Raw genomic sequence first — 19,167 nt, forward strand, 5'->3', positions numbered from 1 at the left:
TTGTTGTGTTGGCTGGCCAGGCAAAGCAATTTAGACCTTTTCAGTAGGAATCCTGCAAAAACTAACAAAAATTGGCGGTCATATTTGGCCCCCCCAGTCCATAGTTTGGACATCCTCGATCAGTTATTTGTCCTTATGCCAAAAGCAAAAAGAATCTCATATAGTCACATAAAAACATAACCTCAAAATAACAGACAGAAGCACACCATAGTTGTTCAGTTTTTATATAAAGTACTTGTAACAGTAGAACAATAGTTCTTATACGTATCTCACATACATATTTCATACATCCACATAGACTGCAGCATGGGCACTCCAGAGACACTAATGGCCTTAATGTTTGTTCAACATTTCCAATTTACATATGATTCACACATGAAAAAGAAGAAAACTGTAATAACCTCTTTATCATAGGCTCTGTATGTTACACAATAGTTCTTACAAGATAAAATATGGCACATAGTTTTGAGGTGGTGGCAGCAGGATCTCCTCGATTCAGTCCTTCACTTTTGCATACCAGCACAAGGAAGCAAAGTTGGCTCATTTTCAGACCTTTTGTCTCACAGATAAATACATGTGTGTCTTTCCAAACTCAACACCGTGTGGGAAATACCATTATGGTCAAGCTATAAGTGAAAAGGGGGCATAGATGTAACCGTTACGTATTTTCACATTCAAGACAGTTCCTGACATGATGTTGATATCATTGCAATACACCTCAGAAAAAAACTTGCAAGGCTAAAACAGACTCAATGACACTGTTATAGCATATTTTTTTCACATTTTGAAGTCCTAGATTAGGATTTTTTTTTTATTGGGTTGTTTGGGACACTATGTTTTTCTTTCTGAAATTTAGTAGAAGTATTGTATTAAAGTATGTGTGATTGATGGGGCACATAATAAAACAAGAAGAGAATTACAGACAATTAGCATATCAAAATAACATAATCAAAATGCTATGTGATTATTGAACATGCTTTTCGTAATAAATATAGTATAAAATAATGGTATTAAGATGTGCGTAGAGACTGCATACCCCATACAATACAATTAAAAAACAAAAAAAACCCAAATGTTCATTTCTGCAAGATCTGAATTCAGTAACTCAAAATAAAACAGCTATTCTTGCTACTGCAGTCAAACTCATTAAACCGAGCTAGTTATTCTTATGCATATTTGTCTTATGAGGTGTGGATCTGCATCAAGGCTACATATAGTGTTATAGCATGGTACCAATTATCAATCATTCATTGAGCCTGTTCAAAACAGGCTCAATGAGTCATCCAGGCAATCAACAGCCAGCAAGTAAAAGTTCAAAAGAAAACGTGTGCTTTTGGGACGCAGTGCATGTATTTGATTAGTAGAACTTGATCTATGTGTTCTATGTGTTCTGTGTCTTGTGAGTGAGCGGAGTTCATGTTTCTCTGAGGAGCTGTTCAGTGTAGTTAGACTACACTGCAGTTCACTGATGAAACCAAAATAAGGTTGTATAAAACACTTGTGTCTGATTGAAACTACGATAGAAGTCATATGGTTTATTATAACAAGAATTTTTTAACTTTTACTTGTTTCTCATGGGTTGTTTCTGGGTTAAGAAATTAAAAAAAAAAAAGTTGCTGAGAGAATATTGAGTTTTGGTTGACATAATTTTGCAATGTAATATACAAATACGTAAGCTTTCCATGTGATAGTTCTGTCTGTAACAAAGCAATACTGAAAAAGTAAAGTCAGGTTTTTCTCCGAGTCCAAGCTCTTGTTCAGGACAGACATTTCCAGTTTTCTCATATTTTCCAATACATGAAATGATCAGTCTTTTGAATAATATGGCACAGAATCTCTGCCCTTGGAAGGTAGAGCTTTAGAAAAGTCTATTAGATCAGTGATGTGATGTTTTCTTTTGATCAATACAGCCGCAATACTGCACTAGTTCATTTAGAGTTTTTATATTAGATATTCCTTAGATAGTTCTTCATAGACATCTTGTGATCTTCAGTTGTAGAGCATAACTGCTCAGTCTGTGGAGTAAGCAGCATGCTGGGATCTGGAGAAGCATACATGCATGTATGAGGCAGAGTTTCTGAGTTTGACCTCCATCAGAGGAGTGAGAGGCCACAGTCTGGCTTTAACTACTGTGAGCCAACAGAAGAAGCAAACTGCAGCAGGGGCTCCCAAGACAACATTTAAATGCACATGTGCAGAATCTTCCTCTCATAAGTTTTCTCGTGTTCCGATGTTTGCAGTCCCTGTCTCCTGCCCATCTCTCTCTCACCACATTAATTCACTGCAAATCTGTCAAACTAATATATAGCATGAGAAAAATGTGCAGGAAGCACAAATTCCAAGTAACTAAGACATTCTGGAATATTGATTATTGACTATATGGATCTCCTTTATCAAAATTGTAGTTAAGTTTTGAACTACAATTATAATTGTATATTTACTGTAACTGTAAAGTGTAGTTTGCACATATCTAATTTTCAATGACAAAAACTCTTTTTGTCAATACACAATATCTATTTTTGGAAAGGTTGGCTTGAGTTACAGAGATGTCTTCTATTATTGCAATTTCAACTTATTTTGTAAACTTTATCAAGGCTTGTTATCATCAGTTATTATTGATGTGCTAAAAGGCTCTCCAACAAGTCTCTGTAAACCATTCAAACAACTATAATTACATTATTTGGATTCAGTGCTCAGTCGTGTCATATTTTCAAGCTTATACTGTGTATCTCTCATCAGCTGGTGTTGGAGAGTGCAATACAGTTTGGTACAATATATTAAGTAGCTATTGGCAATAAATAGGTGGCCATGTGCAAAATATATGTGACTTCATGCTAAATACTTTAGTTTGGGCACAGCAGCTAGGCCTTCATAATAACCAACCATTCACTCTGCCCATGAACACATCTGGTTTGTCTGATTTTAAACTTTGCATTTTTGTTTTGTTTGTATGACAGAGTCAGACCACAAAGCATCAATAGTGGAAACCATTCAGTTAGCTTGGAGTCACAATCAATTGGCTTGACCCGAGCTACTCCATGACTTCTGTGATATTTTAGATGTTCTTGTAAGTTCATTATAATTGTTCAATATCTTATTTACTACTCCATAAACAACTGATATATTTGGCACTTTTGTCTTTAAATAATTACATTTTGACAATAAATCCACCTAAACCCAAACCTACCTTCTTAAATTGTGTATCCAATATATTCACAGAAAGCTATTGTTGGTACCCAAAACATGTGTTTTTGTGGTAACAAACAGTTAATTTGGCAGAAATGTCAGACAACAGCCAGGTTTGCTCTGATGACTGTGTAAGCACTTTTTGCCTTAAAATTGTACAGTGTGTTAACATGTTTATTTACTCTACTGCCATGTTTTAAATATTAACGCTAATAGTTCTTAGAAAACTTTTCAACTTTTACTGTCACACAAACAAGGCATTCATTTTATTTTGTCCATTCAACTTTTGTTGGACAAGATTTACACAATTTAGAATGTACTACATACTGTGTTTTTAGACCTGGGCAAAACCATCACCTTAGTAGCCATCATTTTCCCCCCTTCCCCCCTCCTCCACATACACCCCCCCCCCACACACACACACACACAGAAGCCATTTATCGGTCCAGGCCTATCAGGAGCTTGGTCTTCTCCTCCTCCTTCTTACTCTCGTTCTTCAGGTCAGCAAACACTTGGGTGAAGAAGTGTGGGTCAGTATTGATCTGCAGCATCTTGCCACTCATTCGGTTGATGATATCTAGGCAGCGGTCCCAGAAGGCCTCCTTCTCGGCCTCCACCAGGAAGGGCTTGAGAGGGTAGGAGATCTCGTTTCCCATGTAGGAGTAGGACAGGTAGAGACAGGTGAGCAGCGAGGCCTGCAGTTCGCGCTCTGAGCCTACCTCTGGAGACACCACGTCTCGGCAAAGCATGTAGAGGAAGACCACGTTGGCAGGAGTGATGAATCCCTGGTCCTGCCAGCCCTGCAGCAGCAGTGAGCGGTCCACCGAGCGCAGCCACAGCACCGGGTCAGTGGGAGACAGGCGCTTCAAACGGTAACACCGACGGCAAAGGAACTCTCCTAAACTACGCATCAGCTCACTGGTGGAGGCCTGCGCATGGGACAACACACACACGAGAGGATCGTCAGTGCAGGGCAATGTTCATTAAGCAGGCTATGAGAAGATTACATGTGAACAAAAGGTTATCCTAGCAAAAATGTCTACTATTACTATTACTACTATTTAGTTTGTTAAATGAAACAAAAAGGACTATATTTGCATGGATCTTTTGGGGAAACCTCTGCTATTTTTATACAATGATAATGCCAAAACAGTTCATAATTGTAAAACTGACCTGAACTATGACCCGTTTGGGTGTTCCAGTGGCTGTAGAAGGCTGAAGCCCTGAACCTGTGAGGGAGTTTTTCTTGGCCACAACGGTAGTGACATTGGCCAGTGTTTTGGAGGTGGGCAGGTGGGAAGAGGTAGTGGTACTGGCAGAAGGGTCATGGGTCGATGTATATGATGACAAGTTAGCACACGACTGGGACTTCTTTAGCTTCAGACTGTTGGAAGCTGAGTTAGCAGCACCTGCAGCATGACCTTCTGGAGAACTACACTTCCCAGCATCCATTCCTTCAGACTGAAGCTTTTTAGAGCCCTTCCTCTTCGCCGACACTGCCACGATGCGTTTCCATGGCAACACATTGATGATGGAGGGGCGTTTGAGGGACTTGGCTGCGGCAGCATCCTTGGCATTTTTGCTGTTCTGGACAGCTGTGTAGTGGCCCACAGAAGCAGGGCCATCCTCAAACAAGGCCGCCTTACGGTAACTGGGAGACAGCGACAGGACCGTACCCATGATGAATGACCAGGGTTATAGTGGTACACAGTCAACGGAGTAACCAGACAAACCCAAGTCTTATTGCTGATATCTATGGGGAAAGGAAACAGAAACATTTTCAATTCATACAGCACAATGTCCTGTTGTTTCTTTCTCAGATAAGGGAAGGAGTCACTTCTGTATCCCCCCGCTTCCCTATTTAACTTGATTATGTATATTTGTAAGATAAACTTTATTGTCCCTGAGAGGAAATTTGTCTTGGATTACAGTGCCACTTTTGCTGCATAACATAACATAACATAACATGTAAGCAGAAAGAAAGCACATTGCAGTGAATGTGTTCAGTTAAATCTATTTAGGAAAGTCTGGAAATGTTTCTAGAGGAATTTCATTTTTATCTTTATTATTCAAGCTAATAAATACAGATGTTCCATATTAAAGCATTCTTGTGAACCCCTCATACTGTATATGAATTGTGTCATGTTCTATTTGATGTTATGTTCTACCATGCAGTATTCACTGTATATACCAAAGGCCACGTCGTGCTGGCAGGCTCCTGGAGTGTTCATTGAGATTATATAAGAAATCAGCTTAGGCCATGGAGACACAAGAGATGTGTGCAAGCATCCATCTTAGCTTCAAAATGGAAGCCTTGAAAACACCCCTCCAAACCGCTCCATAAGGCTGGAGGATCTTATCCTGACGGGTTCACAGAACTTATACTGCAAAACATCTCACCAAAGAGAAGGCATGATGGTTTTTAATAGGTATTTTACCAATTACATGACCATTAGACTATAAGAGAGGGCAATGACACTATGTTGACATAAATGTTTAAATTAAGGGCATGAACACGTTTTGCATATTCTGGTATTGGCTGGAAAACTATATAGTATTAATTAAAGATTCGTTTTGTTGTCTTACCGCGTGGTTATCAACCTCTTCTTGTTGACGCCATGAATCACACCTTTACCCCCCACCCGTTGCTGCGGAGATGGGGTGGCAATGCGACGGCTTCTCTTCCCAAGCGGTCCAGAAAACCCTAGTGCCACCCCTAAAAATCTTACGGGTTATAGCTGACAGACCGGATGCCCGCTTCGATAGATACCGTGCGGGTGAGCACGCCTATCGGATGCCACTGGATCGTCGTTGGACAGTGAAATAATACAAAGCAAACTAGAAATATGTTCCTCTCCTTCGGTCGCCTCGAGAGGGAAGATGTCTTCCATTGAGAAAAATCTAAGCGGTCGCTGTTACTAATCCCCACTGCCAAAGGTCGAAACTCTAAAGGCTCAAATTTCAGAAACAGGTCAAGGAGGAAAAGAAAAGCTTCGCAAAAATGATTTTAAAAAATGGCGACTCCAGCTTCCAAAAATAGATAGCAGCTTATGCCCTCCGCTGTGAGAGGGGCTTTGATGCGGGCATCTGCAGTTATTCGGGTTGGATGTTGAAGGAAAATGCTGCCCTGTGATTGGCTCCTGTAGAGATGCTCGCAGTACTGTGGCTCTGTGCTGCCGTCCCTGTTCACTGGAGGGAGAGAGGCCATTGGCAGCCACGAGCGCACGAATATCCAATGGGAGGGGAGCTGTCCGTGGTACTGAAGTTACGGCAGATGTGGACCTGGACGGCGTGACCGCGCGAAGAAGACGCAAAGGACGCTTTGCATGTTTTGAGAGTTCACCTGCTTATAACACGGAATACTGAAGTATAGGCTTTACTAGGACTTTCTGACAACGAGGGGGTGTTCTTGGAATATATATATATACATATATATATATATATATATATATATATATATATATATATATATATATATATATATATATATATATATATATATATATATATATATATATATATATATATATATATATATATATAAACAACGCCAAAATTATATATATATAATTTTGGCGTTGTCGCAGAAGGGGGCACTGCTTGTTGTTTAAAAGCTCATTTGAGCGGAAATCGTTTAAATCTGGATCGTCATGTCGAACTGAAAAGCCCCCACAAAGCATATTTGGGAAATGAGTATACTTTAGTCAGCTTGTTCCTGTTGGGTTTTTTTTGGTTTTTTGTTTTTTTTTACTGTCTTAGGTCACGTCAGGTCTTTAAATTTACCAGATGGCCAATGGGCATGTAATTTTAAACTGCAGTAGTTATTTATGTTATATCTCTAGCAGATGAAAACAAACGGATTTTAAACAAAGAGCTTATGTTTATATTACACATGACATGAACTGTTCATACATTTAGCGTTGCATTTTCCAGTAAAGCACTTTGAAATACCTTGTGTACGAATTGTGCTATACAAATAAACTTGCCTTGCCTAAATGATTTACATTTTACTCAGCGGCCCATGGTCAGCCTGTCAGAAGAAAAGAAGGATAATCAAACCATTAATAACCTGAATATTTGATACAAACTTCTCATTTGTTTGGTTGTGTCATCTAATAGTCCTGTTTCGTGGCCCATATATTCCGTGCTCACGGAGGTAAGAAGTTTTGTTTTTGTACGTAGCCATAACCTTCCCTTTGCTGTCTTATTCAAGCCATTATATGTTTGGCCACATGGGGGCAGCAAAACGGTTTTTTAAAATAACAGTGAATGCAAGATTTATTTTTTTTTAAATGGCCCATTCAAATTTTAGTAAATTTTCTCATGCATGCTTCTTTTAGACTGCCATAGTGATTAATAGCATGCATACGTGTACTTATGCGTACTATAAGTGTCAGAAGTCGAATACATAATGAGGCCTAGTGCACACACCTACAATTAGGCCTATTCCTAGGCCGTATGCCTGAGCAGCTAGCTGCAAGCTAGCAGTCATTGCAATGTTTTTGTGGGCTAGGCAAGCACTTTCGCTGTCCATGGTGCTAGCGTGTCCTCCTTTATGCTGTATTAGCATATGAGAGCTGTCCGCAGCCTCACGTCATCCATTGAACATCGTGAGCACGTGGCCACGTGAGGCGTTCTGTCGCGGGAGCATCACGGTAGTGGGGTGAGCCTCCGCAGCGCACGCGAGCTCTACGGGCAGCTGCTGTCTGCCGCACGTTTCCGCTCGGAGCAGCCAATCAGAGGCCGATGCGCCCCAGCTTATAAAGCCAACTGCAGGGGAGCCTTTCCGCTGTCCTCACTGTCTTGAGATTCACTGACCCCATCTGCATCGACGAGCTCTCAACCGTGAAGATGGCGACCCGGGTAAGGAATATCCTCTTCCTCTGTTGACTACTGTCATGGCTTAAACGTTTCTGTGGAGCGTTGAAAGAAACACTGAGCCACGACGCAAAATGTCGGGCGTCATGTTTCAATAAAATAGTAGCAAGCATTGATGATCGCGTCTTCGCCTGAATGTCAGCTACAGCTACACTAAATAAGCTGTTTATGCACCTTATGTGCGCGCTAAACTTGGCATATATGAGATTTCTTTTCCAATGGAGCTACAGCCCGCTGCTCGATGGCTGCCCGTGGCTCTTAATCCTCGGCTCAGCTTGTCCTTGAGCTGCTGCGATGCACCCGAGGAAAATAACGGTCAAGAACGACCGTGCCAGTGTATATCTATGACACAGTGTGTTCAACATGCTTTGTACGGCTCCAGTATGCAGCTTTCTGCTTGTATGAGCAGCCTGGTGCGCACTTGTAGATACTAGATGTATTGTAGCTGTCCGGAGGTGGACACCTGCTCCTCCTGTGAAGAGAGGGTAGGGCTTTAGCTAGCACACTGGCCTGCCTCATCCCAATGTCCCACGATAATGAATACATCTGAATTTATCTGAAGAAACAGAGGTATTGTTCTGAAACTTAAATGTAGATAAATATTATACAGCTTACAGTTGTTTGCATTGTTCTTGCTATCAGAAGTTAAAGTTAGTAAAGAGGTAACAACTGCGTGCTCTTTTACTTTGATTGTTCATATCATCCAGGCAGGCAGGTGCTTGCAAACCTATTTTTAGAAACCTAAATTATAAAACGCTTGACAGGAGAGGGCAGACAGCACAGATTATGCCTCATTTAGGAGACTATGTTTTCAGCAATGTTTTCTGGATATATACATTTTTGTAGATTAATTTTTTTTTTTTTATTTATCAAAGAGCACATTGTAATTGGAGCATAGTTTTGGGCATATGATCCATGTTTTGGCTCGTAATCCGATGTTGGCAGTATTTTCCTCAGCATTTATACAATCATTTGAGCTGCTGTAAATCCAGTGGAGAGGGTGGAGTTGATTTCATGAAATCAAACAATGAATTTATGAACAGGGACCCTAGGTGATACCACCTCTGCATACCATGCCGAGTCATGGTGCTAAACGCTAAAGCATTACTCAGCAAAGCCTTCCACTCCAGTCTGCTGCAGCACCTTTGTTGTGATTTGGTGACAGTAAAGCTGATAAATGTCCTCTGTATCAGATCAGCCAGGAGTGTTTGTCATTGTGGAAAGCTGTCACATTCAGGTTGGAGGGTGTATTTAAAAAAAAAAAAAAAAGGCATCCAAATCTTTAGGTGTGTAAATCCCCACTCACTACCATCAATACATTGTATAGAGTCATTGTGCCTCTGGGCATTACACTGCATCCTCCTTGCCTGTAGTGAGGCTGAAGGTCAGAGATGTTGTTGACACAGAATGACAACCCCACTGTACTGAACATGGGTACATTTATTGTGTTCTGCTGCTAATGTTAATGATGAACTTTTTGTCTTATAATGTAATCATAATCAAATGTGTAAATTGTGTTATTTAATGTGTGTTCACCTATCCAGGGACTGACTACGGAAAGTAGCAGTAGCTAAATCTGGTACAAATCATCTCTTCTTTTGTAGGATAAATTCATTTGTACACGGTCCCTGACAAATAAAGAATAAAGAAAAAAAGACATTCATTAGACAGACAAAACAAACCACCTCCCCTTTTTCAAAATTTACAATAGGAATTAACTTAAAAAACATAGTCATAACAGAGTTAAACAGTGCCTGTATAACTGTAAAATAGGGTCCTGCCAGCACATTTACATGGCCTTAGACATTAGAGATTAGAGACAGTGGCCCAAGCCCAGATGAGCTGTAATTGATTCCTTAACGGTTATGTCATCTGCAATTTCAATAAGGAAAAAGTAAAATCATGAAGGCATAAGGCAAAGTTGTGCTGTAAAACTGCTTGTTTAATGTACAATCTACAAAGTTGACATTAATTAGTCTAGCAATATTATACCTCTCTTTTTTTTCCTTTTTTTTTACATAACATTGCCATGACAACAGCATTAGCCATTGTATCCTCTGCACTCTTTGGCAGTCTAAACTATTTTCTGATTGGTGGCATGCAGCTACACAATCATATCTACCACAGCTTGCAACAGAGCCAGTAGTTATAGTCTCCTTGCACCAATAAATTGCTGCAGTAAACTAATAAAGGTTGTTGTGGCATTTACATACATTTCATTTAGACTGTATTGTGTTAGATGAAATGCCTAAACCTAAGTGGAGGCCTGTGCTACACTGAGCTTGACAGCAGCCGTTCCAATGATTTGTACAAGAGAGAAGCTATGAAGCACCAGCAGTAACATGGATGACTTTCATTTGCTGTTGCAAATTGAGGATCTGAATTTGTATCAGTGTTGTATCAAAAGAGAAGCTGCTATAGAAGGTGTGGCACAGGGGTGTGTGATATGCTAAAATAATAAATAAATACAACTCAAAATGACTTACAATATTATTTCCTGAACATTAACAATACAGACATTTATTTATTACCATTTACTTAATCATTTTATTAATCCTGCTCCAAACCACATGGACCTCTTGATTAAAAAGACTCAAGCATATCATTAACGATTAGTTAACTGAATCATGAGCTTTATAAAAATTCAATTCATAGCTAGTATATTATGACATATTCACAGCCTTTGGTTTGGACAAGATACTAGTATATAAGTGCATTTTGTGACATACACTGAGATAAAGCATATTTGTCCTTAGTGATAGACAACTTATTGTTGTTGTTGTTGTTGTTGTTGTTGTTAAAATCCCTGCTCTTTCACCCCACTAGCTCTGCCTTATTTATAGATTTCCTTTCAATTTGGTGCCCTTATCTAAAGCTTTCACTCAAATTGTTTTGTAAGGTTTACATCATCCAAATGACAGATGGCAGATACTGTATGATTCCATCACTGACTCAGAAGATGTTTTAAAAATGTTTCATCTCTTAAAAACTGAGATTTGCTGAAAGACAGCAAACACACAGCTCACAACATAGCAAACGAGATTCTAGTTTGATATCTGCTCCCCACACAGGTCTTGTGTTGAACATGAACCAAAATGTTGAATATCTTGAGTGTCTATTAAGGCTAATATATAGCAAACGCTGCAATTATTTTGATAGTAGAATGACCTCGGCAAAGAACAAAACATATTGATTTTGTATAGGAAAATCATTTCTTGTAGTTAAGACCTTTACAAACCTGTTCATATTTCAGTCTAGTCTCAAATGTCAATACTGCTGGAGTTGTTTACAATGTGCACTCTGAACAGAATCTGACTTTTTAAACATACATTGTTTATTTAATTGCAAACACAGTACTTCCTCATGGTCAAAGTTTTTGGAGGATCTTGAACTGTGCTTAAGGAGAAAATGACATTGTGTTTCCCATCTGTTTTCTCCAGGGGTTTAAATCAGTCTGACAGCTGTTGTGCTCAAGCCATGTGATCAGCCATAGAGTTTTATTTGCAAAATGTAGCATGGCAGGGCACCTCTACACATGTGTATTAGCTGTGCATGACATTGCATCTCTTTAGACAATGATATTCCTATTGAAATTTAACATGGCGTAGATAAAAAGAATGAAGAGCTCTAATCAACTCCCTGTGTGGGGGTAGTGTGGGTACAGAATGAGTGTGACCTTATAAACAGGTTTGACTTTGTAATAGGACAGATCATTTGCCCTGAGCTTGTCCCCCTGTACAGGCCACAGTGATGACTCATTCATGTCCAGTAGCGCACTCCCAATGTGACATTTACCCAGCAAACTGCTCCCATTGCTGGGCATTCTCTGGCCCCACTCAGGGTGTTCACTGGTTATAGAGATCATGAATGCCCCATTTAATTAATTAGTAGGCTACTGTCTCATAGGAAATCTAGACTCCACACTTTTCCTATAGTTTACAAAAATGTGTAAATCCCAAACAGATTGTAAAAATGCTTGAAAACTTTGACAACTAAAACATTGAGCGTAACAAAAATACACTGTGTCTGCGTACACTGGTGTATGAATGTGTGTGTGAATGGGTGAGTGGATCCTTGATGTAAAGTGCTTTGAGTGCCTTGAATGTGGAAAAATATAAAAATGTTAATATAAATGTTTCTTGTCACCTAACATTTAAATTAGTCCTTAGGATTGAAAAAACGCTATTGATCCACAAGTGAAATTGATAGCTTAGATGTGTTTCAAGTATCTGGGAAATAGCATGATCAAAACTGCTTTGCTTAGTTCACCAAAAGCTTTACCAAAATATGTAAATTATAGACTTCTAACCTAGGAACGACTTCAATTGATGTTGATATAATTCAATCCATATGTTGTAATGGAGCTACTTTTGCATAATATAATGTGGAAATGACTGTACTCCATGTAGGCGTGGTGTGTACCCTGAGGCAGATGACAGTCTTTCTTGAGGAAGGAACACATCTCTTGAGTGTAAGATTAGTTGAAAGTCTCTATCACTACTTGTCGTCATACAAAAAGCTACAAATTCAAATATTTCAAATCATTGTTTTGTTGATATGTGTAATATACCACTATGAATTGATACTGCCAGGGCAAAACATACAGTTATTTCTGTCACTTGTTACTTCTACCTTTCCATTAATGAATCAAAACACAACACATTAATACAACAAAAATCATTATGTAATATGTACTTTAGCTGTTGAGAAAGACATTTGATCAAATTGTTCTTAATGTTTTGGACCATTTAGCTTTTTTCTCCATTTTCTGGTGCAATTATAGCTGACAATTCATGACCAAAGCGTGTGTGTCAGTTTTATTAATACATTTTTTATGAATTGCGACGACCCTGTGAGCGCAACATGGAGATGGGAGATGTCTGCTTATATATACTGGTATGACAGAGAGCTGATGTGGTAGCTATGACTTGGATGCATGGATGAGAGATTTTTTCCAGTGCAGTCTAAAAAATATGTTTTAAAAATGTGGAGACAATTATAAAACCAACATACTACAGGAAATAGAGTGCTTCAGAAATGGGGCTTTTAAAGCTATTAGCATGTCATTAAAACACCATTGCTCTCTTCTAATGCTTATGTGCTTATGCTTATGTTGTAAATTATAAACAAAAACACTTGATATTTACTAATGGACATTCCATCATCTTATCTCAACCATTTAAGTGTTTTGTTGGTGAGCCCAATCACAGAAGAAGAATGCTTGATTTCTCTAAATAACTGAATAAATGCAAGAAAGATGTTAAATGCCACACTGTGGAACATTCCAGACAAATCAACAACATTTCCATGGAAATAAGCTGGTAATAGAATAGTTTATATATAGCACATCTTCAGTAATTCAGCTTACTATCAGTTTTCTTTTTGGGTGCTTTTACAATTTGCCACAAACTTTGTCAGTCCCCATTTTTAGGTAGGAGTCTTCGTGTTGACACTTTTCTCTGCATCTCTAGCTTAGTGTTAATTAGCATCCCTGAGAGACCCTGTGTTGTTAAAAGTTAGCTGTGGCCAATTTCAGCATTATTAATATTTCCCTCATTGCACACTTCCACTTTACATGTTTTTAAGCTTATCATCTAATATGTGTGATCCTATGCTATTTGCTTTGTAGAATCCCTGGATGTTGGCTGGTCTGAAGTAAACATACACTGTATTTTCTGTTTTTTCGCCCCTTTTCTGTGCACTATAGTAGCTTGCTCGTGCTATGTTATTAGTTATGTTCAGTTATGCTTCAAGGCAGTGGTAGAGGTGTGGAAAGCTGTGGCTGAGCTGTTAACCTTCTGATAAACTCTGGATTACTGGAAACCCACTTGCATGCAGTCCACAATAAAGTAATAGATAACAAATTGTAGTTTGTTTCATGGTTTGAGCGTTTACTACTTCCATGGAGATAATATTGCTTTACCTGGAATGTTCCACAGTATGGCATTAAACATTGTTCACCTTTATTGCATTGTTGTTCAATTGAAGGTGACACTGCAACATGCATTGTGAGCAGACTCTCCTCCCTGCAGATCTAACCTCTATCTTGACCAGCTTGTCTCCATGGAGATAGATCAATTTGTCATTGCACTGTAGAACATTCCAGCATTTACATTTACTCTAAAATTCCACAGGCTCTGAATACTGCTCTGTTTAGTTGTGCAGAAATATACTGATAATTAGTTTGTTTAAGGAAAATGTGTAGTACCCAGTGAGTCAGGAATAGAGGTACTGCATTAAGGTTTTAAAAAGTGAAAATGAATTCCATAATTTTCTAAAGATTTAATAAATGATGTTTTGATGAGTTTCTTTAATCTATACTTGTTCTGTTACTTTAGTAATAACTAGCTCTTCACAGCACAGATGTATTGCCCTTTAATCCATTTATTGACACAGTACATCTTACCTATTACTCCGTCACAGCTAACAGGCTGAAGCGTCATCTCAAATCTCAGAAGAAGTGCCCTTGCATTACTGATATCACTGCAAATCTGATGATTCTTTTCATTATGGTGCTTTGTTACGTAGTGATTGTCCATAACATAATAGCACCAAAGCAGTACTTTCCTGTGTGTTGTCGGAGAACTGAGTGGGCTGTTTAAGATGGCACCTCTCCCACTGTCTACTTCTTATTCTTCTTCGAGCTCTTGTTTTCCTCCAGTGTACCAAATCTATGTGTGCCGTGTTCCCTCCTCTCAGTTGTACAGACTAAATTTTAGAAGGAGCTGTCTGGGCCACACTGTCTAAATGTTAATGGGCTCAGAGAACAGACAGTAGTACACTTATGGTTTGTGTTTGGGATGCCTATTTGAATAGAGATAATGAGGTTTAGGAATTCTTTGTACAGGATGCGAGTGATGATGCATGGAAAATGGACAAGGTCACTGGTCAGACATTATTTTGAACAGATTAAAATAGTTGATTTGGCAGTAGTCCACAGTGTTGTTTATCTGACCTTTTATTTGAAATCATTGAACCATGTATATTTCATAACTAGTGCAAGTGATTTATAGTGTATGTTGTCTGTTGTAACCTGTGGCACAACATTGCAAAGAATGAGTTGGTCAAGATTTGCATTTTCAGTACATAGTAAGGCAGTTGTGTAGAAATGCCTGAGATCGCAATTGGCTTCTTCCAGACGAACATCTATGGTACTGTCAGTTGTCTTGTCTGTTGATTTAATCAAGCTAAGTTAAAATGTGAATATACATTGCCTAACTAGCCCATTAGATTCAATTTGCACACACTCTCTGTTTGAATGTAATTGTGTAATCTGATTCTCCATTATCACATCGAATCAGGTTGAATGTGGTGGGTGTGCTGTGTCTGACTCTGGGGAAGTTGAAGAGCAGTATTAGATGTGTACCTTCTTCCTCTGTGTGCCCTGATGGAGCTAAATATAGATAGTAAGTGTGTACTGTGGGCTCTCCCAAACAACAGTGCTGTCAGAGTTGTGGAATGGATACTGGTGCACAGAGCCCAACATCAAAGCATCTACTAAAAAACATGTTGTTAACAATATTGAAATGAGCAAAATTGGAATTCAAATGACCTAGATGAAAAATTGAATGTCCAACACAGGAGTTTATTTACCGTCAGTACGGGACCCGGAGACATGAACATTCAGAACAGATTATGGTTGTATTGTCTATTCAAATTTCATCATGCTTCTTTGTAGGGAGTATTATAGTATATAATGACAAAGTTCAGATAGAGCTATCCACAAAGAAATGTTATCAAGGGCCAAGGTGGAGGTGTCCTTGGTTCAATAGTGCAGGTTCCCCATCATAAAGACACTTATCACTTGTGTAGTTTTAATTGACTTACTGACTTACTGTTTTGATTCTTTACATCTCTTGCATCATGAAGCATGTCTGATGTTAAAGATCTACTGCTGCTTGCTCTGCTGACCTTTGCCAAACAAAGTCATTATATCTCTGTCGATGGGAAAGCTCTCACAAGCCTGTGTAAACCTGTATTCCATCACAGCATAACAGGTCCGCCCTGGCATGTCACTACACGGCATTCTGTTTAATGCCGTGTAGACATTACCATGATGTTACCATGTAGCCTCAGAAGCTATTCAATCAATCATTTTGTATGTCCTTTTTTTAGTTAAACAAATGACAATAGGCCATATCTCTCTTCTGTCCACAGTTAGAAAAAGGTGATAGGGACAACTTGGACATGTCTGGTATAAAACTGGGACAAATCAGTGGGTTTTGACACTGGGACATAGAACACGGGGCTCAAAAGTGGAACTCTCTCGAATATAGGGACATCTGGTCACCTTATTCTTGACAGGAATTCTCTCTGGAGCAAACCATCTTGGCTTCTCTACATTTTCACAACGAGGCTATGAAAGTGGTCTACAGTTTGCACTCACTTTACAGTAACTGACTGTTATTGCATTTGCCCTAAAAGCATTATTATTCAATCTGTTCTATGTCCAATTAGCAGTTGATCGAGATGAGAAAATGATAACAGTCAGTCTGATGTGTTGATGTTATGAGTCAAAGTAATTTTATTGATGTTTTGTGAGAATGTTTGGAGATTTTAGCCAGTGGGGTCTGATAATGTTGTAGTTGTTAAAGGCAGCCTGCAGTGGGCACAAATAGGATTAGAAACATAACCAATCCAGTTGACATTGATTGTATGAAGAGAAAGAATAACTTCTAAATTCAAATAACTTCTTATGAGTTCTGTCTGTAGAACAAAGCCTGAGTTAATCAATGAATTATGTAAGCAAATGCTAATATAGAAGCTCTCCTCTTATCTCTATGTGACATATTTGCATTAGTCTATATAAAGCATGCTGTGTGCACCCCGTCAGTGATGGTTTGGTGAAATGTGACTGTTTCTATGTTGGACAGGAGAATTTTGAGAGCCGTAAGCTCCCTGCCGCATACGCCCTGTTTTTAGAAAGGCCTAGAGACTTCACCATCGATTGGCAGTGCAGACATTTGGATGCATAACCCTCTGCGTCACAGGGCAATGAATAATTAAACAACATGCCTAGAATAGAAGAACTGCACTGAGAGAAGAGGGTGACTGCCTTAAAAAACAGGCTAGAGCAGCTGGCTGTAGTGATCTGATATGACAGTAGCAAATATAGATCTTCACAATTTTATATTAACTGCACAATAATAAATAACAAACACTAAATCCACTTTTTCCCACTACTAAGTTGTGTAAAAATAGTATTTTTTTTGGCAACTTTAGTGCAAACTAGATACATTTGGAGCTCTCTTGTCAAAAATGCTTAAATCTAAGTTTGTACTGACATCACGAACAACTGTCCTGATTATAGCCTGGTGTTTTTGATCACAAACACCTGGCTGCGGGGCTGGAGTTTGAAGTGTGAATACCTGTTCCAATCACACAGCTCCCTATACCTCTAGACCCCGCCCTCCTCCTCTCTCACTCTTCCCTATAGTCGTCCAGGTACTGCCCAGTTTAGCAGCTCTATTTGTAATGTGGTTGCGGGCTTAGTTCCACTTTAACTAAGGGGTTATGATTAGAAGTTAGGCTTGGGGGTTTAATAAAGCAGTTACTAAGACTGAATCATTCTCAGTAAACTGTTTGTTCATTATGAATTAAATCTTTGTTCATGCTTTATTAAGGCTATTAAAAGTATAGTGAGATACAGATCTTAGCCAAAGAAAATAAATGGTTTGAGAAGAAGCATTTTTTGTTAGGAAAGACAATACAACTTTGAACAGGAATGGGGGCCTTAGAAATCATTTATCTCCCATTTATAACTCCATCCATAGACCTAAATCTAAACAAGGAAAACAGTAGGGCTAGTCAGTATGCTAATAGAGGTGAGAGCACCCATTAAGGGGCTGAACCATTAAAATCACCATAAAGAATATTAAACACAACTATGGTATGTTTTTTGTATGTTTTTGATGGAAGCAACCTCAAAAAATATAAAAAGTCCTAAACTAGGTCCTCAAACATTTTCTTACCAGTGCTGTGGACCGGAGAAGAGTCAGGTGCTCCTTTCCACTGGGATCACTGCTTGTTTACCTTGAGAATAAATTACCCGCAATCATTCACAATAAAATCACCTGCTGTCTTATATCTCATGTTTTCATAAATGGGATGTGGCTAGGCCTTTTCTATCTACTGTTTTTCCACATTTTTTTCACCACCAAAAAAAAAGGTCACATACTCTAATATGTGGTTGGTTGATTATGGCACACATTCGCTGTGTTTCGCTTTCACTTCTGCAATGTCACAACATTTATTTCCTTCCAGTGTTGCATTAATTTTTCACCAGTATCTTGCATTGATGATGGTAGAGTCTGACCGCTGCACAAAGCCTTCTCCAGCACATCCCAAAGATTCTCAATGGGGTAAAGGTCTGGACTCTATGGTGGACAATCCATGTGTGAAAATGATGACCACTCTGTCACAATTTGAGCCCAATGAATCCTGGTATTGTCATCTCGGAATATGCCTGTGCCCTGATTCCCAAAAATCCATTGATGGAATAACCTGGTCATTCAGTATATTCAGGTGTCAGCTGACCTCATTCTTTGAGCACAGACTGTTGCTGAACCTAGATCTGACCAACTGCAGAGGCCCGTACCTATTTGCTTAGTTAAATCCAGGTGGCAACTTTTTTTGAGCAGGCAGTGTATGTATTACTCTGCATTGCAACTGGAACCAGAAAGATTATATTTGGAACATTTGAATTTAATTTAAAAATGTGATTATAATTTGTCTATAAATAATTCAGAAATGTAAATTGTCAAGATGCCCTTGAGATTGTTTTTGCTTCACTTATGTTAAAACTATTCAAGTCTCCAAAAATTCAACAGCTAAATGTCTCAATGGCTGTTTGCTACTTGCATAATTATTGCATATACAATTAGCTATTTTGTATTTACCGGTAGTATTTTTAGTATTTAGTATTTGCTCATTTTTGTGGGTAATATTTTTCATATTCATAAAAAAAAAAAAAAAAAACATTGTCAGTTTTGTGCATGCTTTCTAAATCTATGGAGTGATTCTGAGAAATGATCACATGATCTTGAGAAATTATCATCCTGTAAAAAGTATCCAGTGATCCTGTCAAAGTATCTTGTGAAACAT

The 19,167-nt window shown here is 38.7% G+C and overlaps 2 protein-coding genes across 3 annotated transcripts in view; one reads left to right on the plus strand and one right to left on the minus strand.

The window, feature by feature from the left end:
• Positions 1 to 210: 210 nt before the first annotated feature.
• On the minus strand, positions 211 to 6,208 carry LOC117374992 (cyclin-dependent kinase 5 activator 1-like). Its single transcript, XM_033971229.2, has 3 exons — positions 5,773 to 6,208; positions 4,360 to 4,939; positions 211 to 4,115 (listed from the first exon to the last, which is right to left on the minus strand). Exons 2-3 carry the CDS (start codon positions 4,864 to 4,866, stop codon positions 3,624 to 3,626), a joined length of 999 nt encoding a protein of 332 aa, XP_033827120.1. The 5' UTR covers positions 4,867 to 4,939; positions 5,773 to 6,208; the 3' UTR covers positions 211 to 3,623.
• Positions 6,209 to 7,877: 1,669 nt separating this feature from the next.
• The window catches only part of nsfa (N-ethylmaleimide-sensitive factor a), a 41,986-nt gene continuing 30,696 nt past the window's right edge, over positions 7,878 to 19,167 (plus strand). The window contains exon 1 of one of the 2 annotated variants that reach the window (XM_055223773.1): positions 7,878 to 8,049. In XM_055223773.1, the coding sequence (XP_055079748.1) occupies positions 8,038 to 8,049 (12 nt within the window). In that variant the 5' untranslated portion in view covers positions 7,878 to 8,037. The remainder of the gene's footprint in view (positions 8,050 to 19,167) is intronic. The other variant, XM_033971586.2, reaches the window with a different exon arrangement.

Source organism: Periophthalmus magnuspinnatus, chromosome 8 (assembly GCF_009829125.3).
Source record: "Periophthalmus magnuspinnatus isolate fPerMag1 chromosome 8, fPerMag1.2.pri, whole genome shotgun sequence".
Taxonomy (NCBI): domain Eukaryota; kingdom Metazoa; phylum Chordata; class Actinopteri; order Gobiiformes; family Gobiidae; genus Periophthalmus; species Periophthalmus magnuspinnatus.

Excerpts from the sequence above, each read along its gene's own strand:
- LOC117374992 (XM_033971229.2), bottom strand. The coding sequence starts at position 4,866 with ATGGGTACGGTCCTGTCGCTGTCTCCCAGTTACCGTAAGGCGGCCTTG. Across the intron at positions 4,116-4,359 it reads CCAAACGGGTCATAGTTCAG|GCCTCCACCAGTGAGCTGAT; the intron begins GTCAGTTTTACA and ends TCCCATGCGCAG.